General features: G+C 46.9%; 1 protein-coding gene across 11 annotated transcripts in view; it reads right to left on the reverse strand.

The window, feature by feature from the left end:
• The window catches only part of TMTC4 (transmembrane O-mannosyltransferase targeting cadherins 4), an 81,167-nt gene that overhangs the window by 11,699 nt on the left and 55,051 nt on the right, over window positions 1-14,417 (reverse strand). For 6 of the 11 annotated variants that reach the window (XM_084981111.1, XM_005668511.4, XM_084981109.1 and 3 more), the window contains 3 exon segments: window positions 7,826-7,905; window positions 7,125-7,232; window positions 6,892-7,033 (listed from right to left, as the gene is read on the reverse strand). In XM_084981111.1, the coding sequence (XP_084837237.1) occupies window positions 6,892-7,033; window positions 7,125-7,232; window positions 7,826-7,905 (330 nt within the window). 11 annotated transcript variants of the gene reach the window in all.

Below are 14,417 nucleotides of genomic sequence, written 5' to 3' on the forward strand. Positions count from 1 at the left end.
CACTTGCCCAGAGCTCCCCATCTAGAAACGGGAAAGCAGGGAGCAGAACCAGGCGGTCTAGCTCCTGAGCCCACAAACCTTCCATCACTAACTCATAATTGAGTGATTCCAGACATCCGATCATGTTTATCGAAGAGAGGTAAGTTAAAAACCTAATCATTAGTATCTTTCTGGAAAGAACTTCATATAGTCTAGGTATTATTTTAAATGGTATACAAAACACATAATGTGATTAAAAGCTGCTTGTGTCAAATTCACCTTGTGAAAAACAGTCTTGCAGCATCTTCTGCTGACATCAGAGCTTCATATAAAACCATGAGTGTATCACATATACTTTATGACCTCAGCAAAGTCTCCAGTGGTAATTTGGCAATTTGGAGCCTGCTTGCCTCCTTCAGGAAGGAGGGAATGACCTGCCGCTTTCTTCTGGGAGGGCCGGCTGTTCAATACCGAGAACAGAATACAGAACGCCTGGCTCTCAATTTGCATCGTTAATAAAAGCACACGGAGGGAGAGAGTGATGGATCTTTAGCAGGTGACCCTCTTGCCCCCCTTAACTCGATTCAAAGAATGCACATCTCGTCTGAAGGACTTGGTTACTTCAACTCTGCGAAAAAGTATTATGATTATCAGAGTTTAAGGCTATTTCCTTATTTACTGTCCAAGACTGTCTTTTCATTAGACAACAGAAACATTTGGACTTGCCCTATGACTCCAGACAGCAAATAGGTGGCATATTATGCAAGAAAAAGAAAGGTTTCATGAATTATGGAAACATTTGTGAATATCTATTTGCTGAAGATGTTGTCGGAATTTCCCATGAGACTCAGAAATTCAAATTACAATATTTTAGCCCTTAAATGAAGAAATATGTAAAGTTCAACAACTTGAAATAATTTAGGCTGCTTAATTATACGAACATTTAATTGTCTCTCTAGATTCGATGTTTTATTAATTTCTCAGCCAATTCTCTCCAGCAAGTGAAATGTATCTGAGTCAAGATCTGTGGTGACATTCTTTCTGTTTTTTTTGTTTTTGTTTTTTGTTTTTTTTTGGTTCTTTTAGGGCTGCACCTGAAGCATATGGAGGGTCCCAGGCTAGGGGTCGAATTGGAGCTATAACCGCCGGCCTACACCACAGCCACAGCAATGTGAGATCCAAGCCACATCTGTGACCTACACCACAGATCAGGGCAATGCCGAATCCTTAACCCACTGAGCGAGGCCAGGGATCTAACCTGTGTCCTCATGGACCCTGGTCAGATTTGCTTCTGGTGAGCCACCATGGGAACGCCAAGTCTGTGGTGACATTCTTTCTAATGCACCCAGGAAAGCCACTATAACCTTGTTTATACAACGAAAACCTTCTCCACATATTTTATTATCTTAGTATTACTACTAGTACTTCTTACTACTACTACTTATTGAAGAATAACACCAGATTGAATCAGGGACCGTTTACTCTTATTTTGCCTTCAACTTTATCCTCTATAGCATCTGTACAAAGTGATTAAGCACTTTAAGGGAAACAGAGAAAAGGGCTGAGTTGGCAAGAACTATCCATCCAAAAAATGGACAGGTAATAAGCACATCATTTACCTACTAATCCTATGCTCACCCTCCCATGAGCTGCAAACTACATTTCCCAGGGTGCTTTGCTTCTTGGCTCCTTGTTAAGTCTCTGCCAATAGGAATCACAGGTGATGATCAGATGGTTAGAAGAGGGCATAGCCTTTTCTACCTAATTCTCCCTCTTTTTCCTGGTCCTTGGCAGCATCTCTAAAGTAGCCATGTCCTTTCCTCCACATCCCAGAGCTGGACTGTGGTCCTTCTGTCACCATCTCTGTTCTTGAGGTGATGGAAGCTCCTGAGATGTGGTGTTTCTCTGAACTCTTAAATTCTGGTGGTACCCCTTCACCCTGTTCGCCTAACCCCACTTTTCTTGTGCACTCTTCCAACAACGGTCTAACCAGTTTGCTGTACTGAATCTTTTATATTTAAAATCCTTAGCATGCTTTGGATTTTCCCAATGGGTCCAGACTGATACAATTAGTCCTGCACAATGAACGGTCTCCGGTCACAACTCTAGTCACTAGCAGTGTAATTCTCTAACATCAGTAATGTGTCCCAAGTACGCCAGCTCGTCCCACTTTTCTACAGCACCAGGGAACTGCACTATATGCTCTTCATATCTGGATCCAGAAATCAAAACACATTTCTGTCTCCCATTATTAAAGAATGACTAAGGAGGATTTTTTTTTTTAAAGGAACTCTTAAGTTATTAAGTTCCTATTATTTGCCAATATATAAATATACTGGTTGAGTTGTTGAAGATTAAGCTCTTAATGCTTTTAAGCTGTCAAGCAGGCAAAAGCTGGATAATTAGATAACAATGGAGAGCAAAATCTTTAAATAAGAACTGTTGGCGGGAGGGAACAAAGGAATACTATTTTATGGTAGCATAATTAGTAAACAATATACAGAGAGCAGTACAAGGGCTCAATATAGTTCACACTGCAGGTGGCCTTCTGCATGAGAGTGGGAATGCATTCCAGGGGCTGGAGCACAAATGCTAAAAATCCCCTATTTTATATTGTCTTCCTTTTTTCGGAAGGAACTTGGCTCATTGGGCATAAATTCTCAACTTTCTAAACCCCAAGGCACTGCAGTGACAGGTGGCGACTAGCGGAAGGAAGAAGATTGCTAGGTATTAGAGCTTTAAAGTATAACCGAGGGATACAGGCAGATACACTCCCTTCACAATCAATAACCTGCAAAAAGAGCTGCCTCCAAAAAGGAAAAAAAAAAAGTATGTCACCTATAATACCTCCCACAAGTGCTAGTGTGGACCCAGTAAACAGAGAGGGTAACTCTGCAATAACCACGTAAGTAGTCAGATGATACCCAGTTTGTCCCCAGTCCCCTTCTCGCTTCATTAACTTTGCAAGGACCCACCGTGCTTTGGGTGCGACTGGATTTTCTGGTCTCTACTGATATCATTAGGGTGCCGTTTTATCGTCTCTCCCCGCCTCATTCAAGAAAACCACATAGAGGACCAGAAAATGCCACCCCAGATGTGCCATTTTGCATCAAGATTACTGCAGTGAAGGCATCTGAGACTCAACAGATGCAGAAGAGGCTTTCCTGGAGTGTCCCTGAGAAACTTCCGAGAAAGGACGACGACCACCTGCGCTGGGGAAGTTTTAGGGCCGTGGAGAAGGTGAACCGACCCGACCGCACCTCACGCGTTTGCCTTCCCACCGCTGGTCACCTGGGAGGCGGAACTCTCTTCCTCGGTCTCATCCCTTTTCTACAGATGTACGGTTCTTTGCTAAGAGGCTCTACGAGCCCCAGTTCTAGCCAGTCCTCCGAGCGACTCCTCACTGAATTGCTCCCGGGTGAAAGCCTGTTCTTCTCCTGTTCATCTATGGCCAGTCTCATTGGCAGGGCCCCGGTCTGAGAATCTAGGCGGGGAGAAGGAAAACTCTTTTTCCCTCCCCGACAGCAGCTTAGCACTAGAATAGATTTAGCTCTCCTCAAACCTTCACCTTTCACAGAGAAAGCTGTTTCAACATCAAAGGATATAATTTGATCATAAGGTACAGAAGTTGAAAACAAATGAAAACAGGAACACAGGCACAGCGACAGGGCTCTGGACAATGAGAATATCTTGCCATCACTCTCCTTCCTCAAACGACTTGCTGTTGCATGGACACAGTCATGTCACTGCCATCTCCCCTCCATCCGGGGAGAAATAATTCCCTTTTTCTACAGAGACGGCATCTTCCCATGACACAGGGCAACTGAAACAAGTCTTCTACTTTTGGAATAGTAATAACACGCAAGTAATAACACTTTGAAATTTATAACACAGGAATTCCCCTTGTGGCTCAGTGGGTTACAAACCCGACTAGTGTCCATGAGAATGTGGGTTCGATTCCTGGCCTTGCTCAGCAGGGAGCTGTGGTGTAGGTCGAAGCTGCGGCTCGGATCTCTTGTGGCTGTGGCTGGCAGCTGCAGCTCTGATGTGACCCCTGGCCTGGGAACTTCCAGGCGGGAAAAAAAAAAGACAAGAAAATTTATAACACAAGCAAGTATCCGTCATGTAAAGTGACTTAGGCAGAGTAAAAAGGGGTAGACCTTCATCAGTCAGTCACATGCTCCTGCCTCTTGTTCCCTCCGCTCCTAAACTCCAGCATCACAACCACCCGGTCCAGAAACAAAGCAGTTTAGACCAAACACATTCCCATCACAGTAAAAAGTGAAGCCTGGATTTTCAATACACTGAGAGCAGCACATGTTTTCTAGGTTTCTTTCTGCAAAGAGTTTCTTCGGCTCCGACCTGGTCCGTCTCTCTGCTCAGCGTTCAGACAGATGCCTCGTGGAGGCAGAAGCAACAACAGGGGCCGGGAACCACTGAGGAAGGTTGCTGCTGTTTATAAACACGGATTCCCGAGGGAGCTGGTGACTCCCTGCATCTGAGATGGGAGACGATGACTTGGAGGCCCAGCTAGTTTTGAGAACGACTGGGTCTGATCACACAGGGGCTCCACAGGCCCAGGAAGCTTTAGGCCTTTGACACGAGCATTAAATAGCTGTTCTCTTTAAAGCAACTTCAATGCACTCCTGCCTGTGAGGTTAGGCTGGGTAAACTCTGGAAAATTATATATAAACTTCTTTTAAAAATCACATCTCTATGTATGTATTCCAGTTTGCCAAAATGGGCAAAGATTTTTTTTTCCCCTTCATTTATTTAGTAAAACTCCATATATTAGGAACCTCTCTTGGGCTTCCTGAAACCAAATTAAAGGGTTAGCTGAAGGGAGAGTATAATCATTCTTGTTTAAAGAATGTTGCTATTTGTGAGTGGTCTTTATTTCCAGTTATTGAGCTAAAACTGGCATCTGACATAAGTGTAAGGGGTGCGGCACGAAGATGTGATACATGCACATACTGTAGGATGATCACAGCGAGGTTAGTTATCACCGCCTTTACCTCGCGTAGTTACTTTTTTTTTTTTCTTTCCTTTTTTTTTTTGCTTTTTAGGGCCACACTTGCAGCACATGAAAGTTCCCAGGCTTGGGGTCAAGTCGGAGCAGTAGCCACTGGCCTATACCGCAGCCACAGCAACGCCAGATCTGAGCCGCATCTGCAATCTACACCACAGCTCACAGCAACACCGGATCCTTAACCCACTGATCGAGGCCAGGGATTGAACCTGTGTCCTCTTGGATACTAGTCGGATTTGTTTCTGCTGAGCCAAGATGAGAACTCCCTTTCTTTCCTTTTTGGTCGCACCTGCAGCATGTGGAAGTTCCAAAGCCAGGGATTGACCCCGCACCACGGCAGTGACAATATCAGATCTTTAACCTTCTGAGCCACCAGGGAACTCCCTTATCTTCTTTATTAAAGAAATCAACAGCCTTAATAACTAAGCTGTGCACTCTAATGGAGTCTCTGCTGCGGCACGAGGGCACCAGTGGTGTCTTGGGAGCACTGGGGCACAGGTTTGATCCCTGGCCCTGCACAGGGGGTTAAGGATCCAACTGTTGCCTTAGGTTGTGACCCTAGGTTGTAGCTTAGCTTGCAACTGTGGCTCAGATCTGATCCCTGGCCTAGGAACTCCATATGCTGTGTGGCGGCCAAAGAAGAAAAAGAAGAAGAAAAAAGCTGTGCATCCTCGTGGAAGCCTTTCAGAAATCATGACATCATCTCTTTCTTTTTTTTTTTTTTTTTTTTTTTTTTTTGTCTTTTTGCTATTTCTTGGGCTGCTCCCACGGCATATGGAGGTTCCCAGGCTAGGGGTTGAATTGGAGCTGTAGCCACCGGCCTACACCAGAGCCACAGCAACGCGGGATCCGAGCCGCGTCTGCAACCTACACCACAGCTCACGGCAACGCCGGATCGTTAACCCACTGAGCAAGGGCAGGGACCAAACCCGCAACCTCATGGTTCCTAGTCGGATTCGTTAACCACTGCGCCACGACGGGAACTCCCAGCATCTCTTTCATCATCACCATTATCAATACTGTTTTCAGATTTTAAGATTATCAAACTCATTACATGAGCTACTGCTGTAATATTTGAATAAAGAACTAAAAAGAAAATCAAGAGCACTAAGATCTTTCTAAGTATCCTGTTAGGAACCAAAAAACAAAAGCTACCGCAAAACACATTATGTTCTGTGTCCATCAAATGTATCAAAGCTCTTCTGTGAGCTCCTGAGTTTTCTTTTCTTTTTAGGGTCGAAATTGTGGCATATGGAGGTTCCCAGGCAAGGGGTTGAATCAGAGCTGTAGCTGCCAGCCTACACCACAGCCACAGCAACGCGGGATCCAAGCTGCACCTGCAGCTTACACCACAGCTCACCACAACGCCAGAACCTTAACCCACCCAGGGGCCAGGGATTGAACCTGAGTGCCCGTGGATACTAGTTGGGTTCATTTCCACTAAGTCACAGCTTTCTTTGAAGGGGGACAGTAACCAGTAAAAATGCAGGGAACAGTCCCTTGAGGCAGGAGGAGGGGGAGGCTCAGAAATCACATTATGGGTTTGTTTTTTCCTATTTCAATTTTTATTCAATTCGTGTTTAAAAAACAGAAAAACCCATGTTTATCAAGAGGCAATCACTTGGAATACTGTTTTATGGGGCATAAAGGGACTTTAAAAATTGTAATTTATCCCTTAGCTTAACTTGTTGCCCTTATGATCTCTTAACCTTGGCTCCTTCAAGTTGGACGGCTCTCTAATTAGAGCCTAAAAAACTACACATATGCGAAAAGAACTTCCTAAGATGTAGCAAGTTAGAACGCGTGTTATCATTCTCATCTTATTATGAATAACGAAATAAAACCAAGCTTTTCCTCCGCAGCCACAGGCACTGTACGCTTACCAAACGCCCGAGGTTGTAGTAGCAATCTGGGTATTTCCTCCTGTGCTTGATGGCTGTCCGGTAACTTTGCTCGGCGGCTTGGAAGCGCTTTAGGCTGTTTTGCACGATGCCCAAGTTCATCCAGGCGGCAGCGAAGTCTGGCCTGGAAGATAAACAAGGAAAAGAAAGGCTTAGCCCCAGAAGGCAGGAGCACGCTGCTTTACCAGGAGCATAGCTATAAAAACAACGCTTACTGTATCTGCACCGCCAAAGACAGCAGCTCCTCCGCTTCCTGGAGCTCATTCCTTTCTTTTAAGATATTTCCCAGATTATTCATGGCATGAACGTACTTGGGATTTAATCTGGAAGTAGAGAGAGAAGCCTGGAGTCTTCACTAAACTCTCAGGCATTGGCAAATTTACGTTAAAGTGGGGATCTTTATGGGGACACTTTTTTTTTTTTTGGTTTGGTTTGGGGTTTTCTTTTTAAGGGCTGCACCACAGCATATGGAAGTTCCCAGGCTAGGGGTCGAATCTGTGCCAGGAATATAGAGAGAGGATGAGGTGATGAGAATGTTCTAGAAGTAGACAGAGGTGGTAGTCACAGCACATTGTGAATGTACTAAATGCCAGTTAGTACATTCAATGTACTAAATCGTTTAAATGCACTTTAAAATGATAAACCGTTTTTTAGGGCTGCACCTGCACCTGCGGCAGCAACGCGGGATCCGAGCCACATCTGTGATCTACACCACAGCGCATCGCAAAGCGGGGTCCCCGACCCACGGAGCGAGGCCAGAGAACGAAAGCACACGCTTGTGGACACTATGTCAGGTTCTTAACCCACTGAGCCACAGTGGGAACTCCAGGACAGGTTTTTAATGCTAGAAGGTTAAAATAAGACACGTATACTGTACAAATTGCATTCCTTCTGTGAGATGAGACGCCTGCAGTACCTCACGGCCTCCCGGTAGTATCTGATGGCAGCCGTCTGATTGCCTTTATCGGCCAGGTTTTTGCCAACATTGTAGTGAACCTGAAAAGACAGATAAAAACTGGGCCATCAGCTGACAGACTTCTTTGTTGGAGCTGTTAGTAAAAGATCACGGTACTGAAAAAAAACCACCCACCAGAACTTCAGCTAAATCCTTACAGCAGCCGGGCCAGCTTGCTGGTGCCTAATGCCCCACCCTGCCACAAAAGATTCCAAGTGACAGGCAGATGGTGTCATAACATGTGACAGGAGGATACTGACTAAAGAATTCAACAGAGAAAACCGAAAAGGTAGGAAGCTGGGCTGGTTTCACCGCGAAACTCTGGACTCCCTGCATCTTTCACACACCCGCACCTGCAGAGCTGAGATGCGAAGTCCAATCACACGTGCGTGTGGGGAAAACAACAATGATTCTGTATTTAAACAAACACAGCACCCTCTGGGGTGGCATCTTTCTTCTGCGGCATCACACACATTCTACTTCATACCAATAAAATTCCCCCTCCCTCGGGTAACGCCTGCACCCCGGGGCACCGTGCAGCCAGCTACAGATACAATGGAGGGCAAACCATTTGTACGCCCGCTTCTAGAGCCCTGGACAGGACTCGACTGAGCTCATCTGTAATTGTGCCACTCAAAGGGCAGGAAGGGGCGTCTGAGGATGGCACCTGGCTGAGTGTTGGGAAAGGGTGTCCAATGAAGGGCTTTCCAGCAGAAAATGCTGGAAGGGGGCTGCAGTGGAGTGAGCCTCCCAGCCAGAGCAGCAAAGGGGCAGAGTCCCTGTGCCAGAGGTCTGATACGCTTGGCTGGGCATCAACAAGCAGCCCAGTGTCAGGAGTGCAGAGGGCTGGGGAGACCAGGGCAGCGGGGGAGCCCCGTAGGGGTGGGTCTGGTTTACCCCCCGCCCACAGCTGCCGTAACAAAGCTGGGAGCTCAGGACAACAGGGATTTATCCCCCTGACCGTGGCCGCCATCCTGGGCGAAGCTCGGGCAGCAGCGGCATCACCCCGTCTGCCTCCGTCTTCACACAGCTTCTCTGCCGTGTCTGCATCTCTGCCCATTCTTCTAAGGACACCAGTCACACTGGATTAAGGGCCCATCCCTGCTCCAGGATGACCTCATCGAAACTCACATCTGAATGACACCTGCAAGGACCCCTTTCCCAAACACTCAGGGGTCAGGTCTTGAACACAGCTTTCTGCAGGGGTGCAATTCAACCCCTAACAAAAGCCAGGAGGGTGGCAGAGGGTCAGAATCAGATTGATGTTTATGTAAAATAAATCGTACTGAGAAACAAGTGAGAGTCAGGAAGAAGCTGATGTCGGGTCCAGAGAGCATGGATGGTGGACGGAGTTGGGGTGGTGGGGAAGAAGGGGGGGACCCCAAGAAACTGCTTGTTTTTCTTTTTCTTTGTAGTGCCACACCTGTGGTATATGGAAATTCCCAGGCTAGGCGTAGAATCAGAGCAGCCGGCCTACAACAGAGCCACAGCAACACCTGATCCAAGCTGCATCTGTGACCTATGCTGGATCCTTAACCCACGGAGCGAGGCCAGGGATCAAACCTGCATCCTCACAGACACTATGTCAGGTTCTTAGCCCACTGAGCCACAGTGGGAACTCTGGGAAAAAAGCAGAGAAACTGCTGACAGATCCATATGCATCTGGGAGCCCGGCAAGAATGAACCCAAACCCGGGTTTCTAACTTCAGGACCGAGGGGGCGCGACGGCTTTCAAGGAGGCCTGAGCGTGGGGAGGCTCATTTGGGAGGGGAGGAATCAGGCTGATGTTGAAGGGCTTGGAGCATCCCAGGGGAGAGAGCCAGGTGCTCATCCGAGCTCAGGAGAGGACGGGGCTGGGGACACCTGTGCAGCGGGCAGTGAGGTGCAGGTGGTGAAGACACAGGCAGGGTGCTGTCACCCAGGGAGCTGCACAGCGGAGACAAGCCTCCCACTGAGGCTTCTCATTTCATTCCTCTCATGGAATTGCAACTAAAGAAACCCCCCAGGTATATAAAGAGAGGATGAAGTGATGAGAATGTTCTAGAAGTAGACAGAGGTGGTAGTCACAGCACATTGTGAATGTACTAAATGCCAGTTAGTACATTCAATGTACTAAATCGTTTAAATGCACTTTAAAATGATAAACTGTTTTTTAGGGCTGCACCTGCGGCATATGGAGGTTCCCAGACTAGGGGTCGAATCAGAGCTGCAGCTGCTGGCCTCAACCACAGCCACATCAGATCCAAGCTGCATCTGCAACCTACACCACAGCTCATGGCAATGCCAGATCCTTAACCCCATGAGCAAAGCCAGGGATTGAACCTGCAACCTCATGGTTCCTAGTCGCATTCATTTCCACTGTACCCCAACAGGAACTCCTAAAATAATTAACTTTTTTTTTTTTTTTTTTTTTTACTATTTAATAATGATCATTTTATTCTGAAAAACATCTGGGAAGGGTTTTTTTTAGTGTGTTTTTTTTTTTTTAATTTTTATTTTTTCTTTTTAGGGGTGCACCTTTGGCATATGGAAGTTCCCAGGCTAGGGGCAGAATTGGAGCTATAGCTGCCGGCCTACACCACAATCACAGCAAAGCAGAATCCGAGCCACATCTGCGACCTACACCATAGCTCACAGCAGTGCCGGATCTTTAACCCATTGAGTGAGGCCAGGAATCAAACCTGCAACCTCATGGATCCTAGTTGAGTTCACGACTGCTGAGCCATAACGGGAACTCTTAGTTTATTTTTTAATTGCGGTAAAATACACACAACTTAGAAGGTACCACCTTAACCATTTTTAAGTGTACAGTTCAGAAATGTTCATGAGAACATTCGCACTGCTGTGCAGCCCTCTCCAGAAAGCCATTCATCTCACGTTATCTCCAACTCTGTATCCACTTATCAGTAACCTTCCATTCTCCCGGGGCCCAGTCCCCGGCGACCACATCCTCCCTTCTGTCTCTATGAATCTGACTCGCATAAGTGAAATCACACAGCACCTGTCCTTTTGTGAGAGGCTTATTTCACCGAGGATAATGTCCTCAGGGTCCACGCACGCTGTACCAGGTATCAGAATTTCCTTCCTTTTCAAGGCTGAATAATATTCCATATTGTATGTAGATCTTTTGTTTATCCAATTACCTGCTGACGGACATTTGAGCTGTCTCCACCTTTTAGCTATTGTGACTAATGCTGTTGTAAACACAGCCAAAAGTCCAAGATCAAGATATCAGGAGAGCCAGTTCCTCCCAAGCAAGGCCAGGGATAAAACCTGCAGCCTCACAGACACTGGGCTCAAATATCTGTTTGAGATCTTGCTTTCAATTCCTTTGGATCTAACTATCCGTCTGTCCATCCATCCAACCATCCAGAAGTAGAACTGCTGGATCCTATGGTAATCCCATTTGTAATTTTAAGAAGAATGAAAATGGATAATTTTATATTATGAGAATTTTACCTCAATTTAAAAAAATAGAATTTTTAAAGCCAACTGCAAGAAACAGACTCACAAGTGCAAACCGACCAGAAATTCTCAGGTTACCTTAATTTGAGGACACCGAGGAGGCCAACTTATGGTATTTCCTCAAGTGTACCAGGACTCAGAATAAACTAGAAGGAAAGGAGCTGGGACCAGAATGAAGCCCAGGGCAGGAGAGCTGCCTGGTTTCATGAGGACTATTATCAAAAGGATGTACTGCTCATCAGATGCTCCTTGTGGAGGTTTGCAACATAAAGGCCATCAGCAATCCCGGGGATGACGTTACAGAGACTCAGTTTGGTGCAGGCTGTGTGACTGGTGACAGCACTAACACTGGCTGGCAGGTGCCGAGGGGGTGGCGCCAGGCATGGGGAGGGCACCGTAGACAGTGTCCCCTCTTCATGGCAGCCTTGTTAGGTGTCACCCTCCCTTCCAAGTGGAGGGCTGGCTTCAGGGTCAATCAGCATCTCACCCGAGGTTTTGGTGCTGGATCTGAAGCCAGGCTTACGAAGCCTGGGTTTCCTCTCACTGTATCACATCCATTAATGAGGGTGCTGGGTGAGGATGGGGCTGGGTTCTTGCGGCAGTTTCTAGATCTAGCCATTTACGCTATTATTTTTCTTAAGCTAAAATAATGTTTCTTTTGAGATGTCAAGGGCTGTATCGTGTCCCCCAAATTCACAGATTAAAGTCCTAAGCTCTAGCACCCTGGAATGTCACTGTACTGAAAGCTTGGGTCTTTAAAGAGGCCAGGAAGTAATGGCTCCTGCTGGCTGTGGCTCAGCAGTAATGAACCTGACTAGGATTCATGAGGATGTGGGTTCAATCCCTAGCCTCACTCAGTGGGTTAAGGATCTGGCATTGCTGTGAGCTGTGGTGTAGGTTGAAGATGCAGCTCAGATCTGGTGTGGCTGTGGCTGTGGTAGAGGCTGGCAGCTGCAGCTCCAATTCGACCCTTGGCCTGGGAACCTCCATATGCCACTCGTGCGGCCCTAAAGAGAATTGAAAAGTCTAGTAAGTTGACATGAGGCTCTTATTATTATTATTATTTTTCTTTTTAAGGCTGCACCTGAGGCACATGGTGGTTCCCAGGCTAAGGGTCAAATCGGAGCTACAGCCGCCGGTCTACACCACAGCCACAGCAATGCCTGATCTTAGCTGCGTCTGCAACCTTCGCTGCAGCTTGCAGCAATGCTAGATCCTTGACCCACTGAGCGAGGCCAGGGATTGAACCTGCATCTTCGTGGGTCCTAGTCGAGTTCTTAACCCGCTGAGCCCCAGCAGGACTCTGAGGCTCTTCTAATCTGACTGGTGTCCTTCTGTGAAGAGAAAATGTCGACACGCAGAGGGAGACTTGCACCCAGAGGGACCAAGTCAGGCCACAGTGGGAAGGGGGCCTTTGTGCAGGCCAAGGAGAGAGACCTCGGGAGAAGCTACCTCTTCTGACACCTTGACCTTGGACATCTCACCTCCAGAGCTTAAAAAAATAAACTTCCGTTGTTTAATCCAGCCAGTCTACGGCATTTTGTTACAGCAACTCTCGCAGACTGATACACAGTGAATTACGATAGTGGTTTGAGCCCATTCGAGTAGCATTTCATCTGGACTCCAAACCCCCTTTTAACAGGATAACCACATCCCGGCTCAACAATCTTAACCTACACTGACAGCGCGTCTTCCAAAACACTAATATTTCTGGAAGGGTATGAAGCAGTGTGACCTTCTTTAGGCACAGATGTGTCAAGAGATTTGCTTTTCAACTGCCGGTTTTAAAGTCTGCATGTTTATTTTTACCTCCTTGAAGAAAAGGAATCACAAGCAGGAAAGCACAGGTGATGGAAATGTGTACTATTGCGTGGCATGTCACAGAACTCAAACGTCCTGCACCAAATTACGGTCCATCCACAGATACGCTCATCTTCAAGGGACAGCCTGGAGGAGGCTAGTTGGTGCTAAGGCTGGATGGTGGGTTTTGAAAAGCGTGCTGTAAATGCCTGTTGTGTTGTCTTGTTTTTGGCGCCTCCCCCAGCCCCATCCTGGAACTGTTGCTTCCCCGCCCCTCCCACACAAAGGGACAGAATCCGGGGACTCCAGCCTGAGAGGGAGGATGGGCCTGTGGTCCCAGATAGAAACCCAGCTTCTACGCAGACCTCAACACGCTCCCCCTTCTCCGCCCCTGAGCTCCTGCTGCTTCCCTTTGTTCGTGGGAAATTCTGGTTTCTCAAGGAAAAGCTCAAAGAGTTGACCTGCCCTCTGCTGTAGGGCCAGTGTTTTGTTGATACTCAGAATGCCGGAGACAAGTGAAAGGAACATTTGCTTAAAGGTTAAAAATCGGATACCGCCCTAGAAGACAAGCTGTCTATAACTAAGATCGTGGACAGGTCTACCCAGAGGCCAGCCTTTCCGTGGAGAGAAGTATTTAAACAGAAAATAGCTGCCTAGATAACCCATTGTGAAAAACCAGCGCCCTCAGAAAGTGTACTTAAAACAGAGTTTAAAGAATAAGTGATTTTTGTTTCTTTGGAGTGGAAAAGATTGACAAAGCCTGTTAATTTTGAACTTTCCCGCAAGCCTCTGATTCACACCCTGAGGCCAGGGACCAGCCGGGAAGTCACAGATAAAACCCAGCCCTGCAACACGAGGACATGTAGATGCAAACGAAGAGAGCGTCAACCAGGGGAGACACTGCGGTCAGCAGCCGTGCGCCGCGAGTTAGTGTCAAATCTCCTGCTAACATTTGATGTTAAACCTAAAACGTTTTAAACACATAAAAACCCTTTAGCCCATCCTGGCTCATCCTTCAGGAAGCATCTCATTGTGGCATATGATCGCTTTCACTGTTACAGGCTGCCACACACTTTCAAGCCTTGAGAACGAAGAATGGCTGCAAATATGACCAGATACTTGGTATCCCACCCACAGTAGGAATTTAATTTCTGATTGGCTCAATTTGGGCCCTCAGATCAGTGCCAGGCATACACAAGGCACCGAGGGTGATTCGCATGCAGACCAGCACAGCCCTGCGTCTCATTTGCAAAAACGGTCCTAACCTGGAGTCAGGTGCCAACCGCGT

The sequence above is a fragment of the Sus scrofa genome, chromosome 11 (assembly GCF_054392235.1).
Source record: "Sus scrofa isolate SSC_HxYL_T2T_F1_AM1 chromosome 11, Sscrofa_HxYL_maternal_Yorkshire_Landrace_v2.0, whole genome shotgun sequence".
Taxonomy (NCBI): domain Eukaryota; kingdom Metazoa; phylum Chordata; class Mammalia; order Artiodactyla; family Suidae; genus Sus; species Sus scrofa.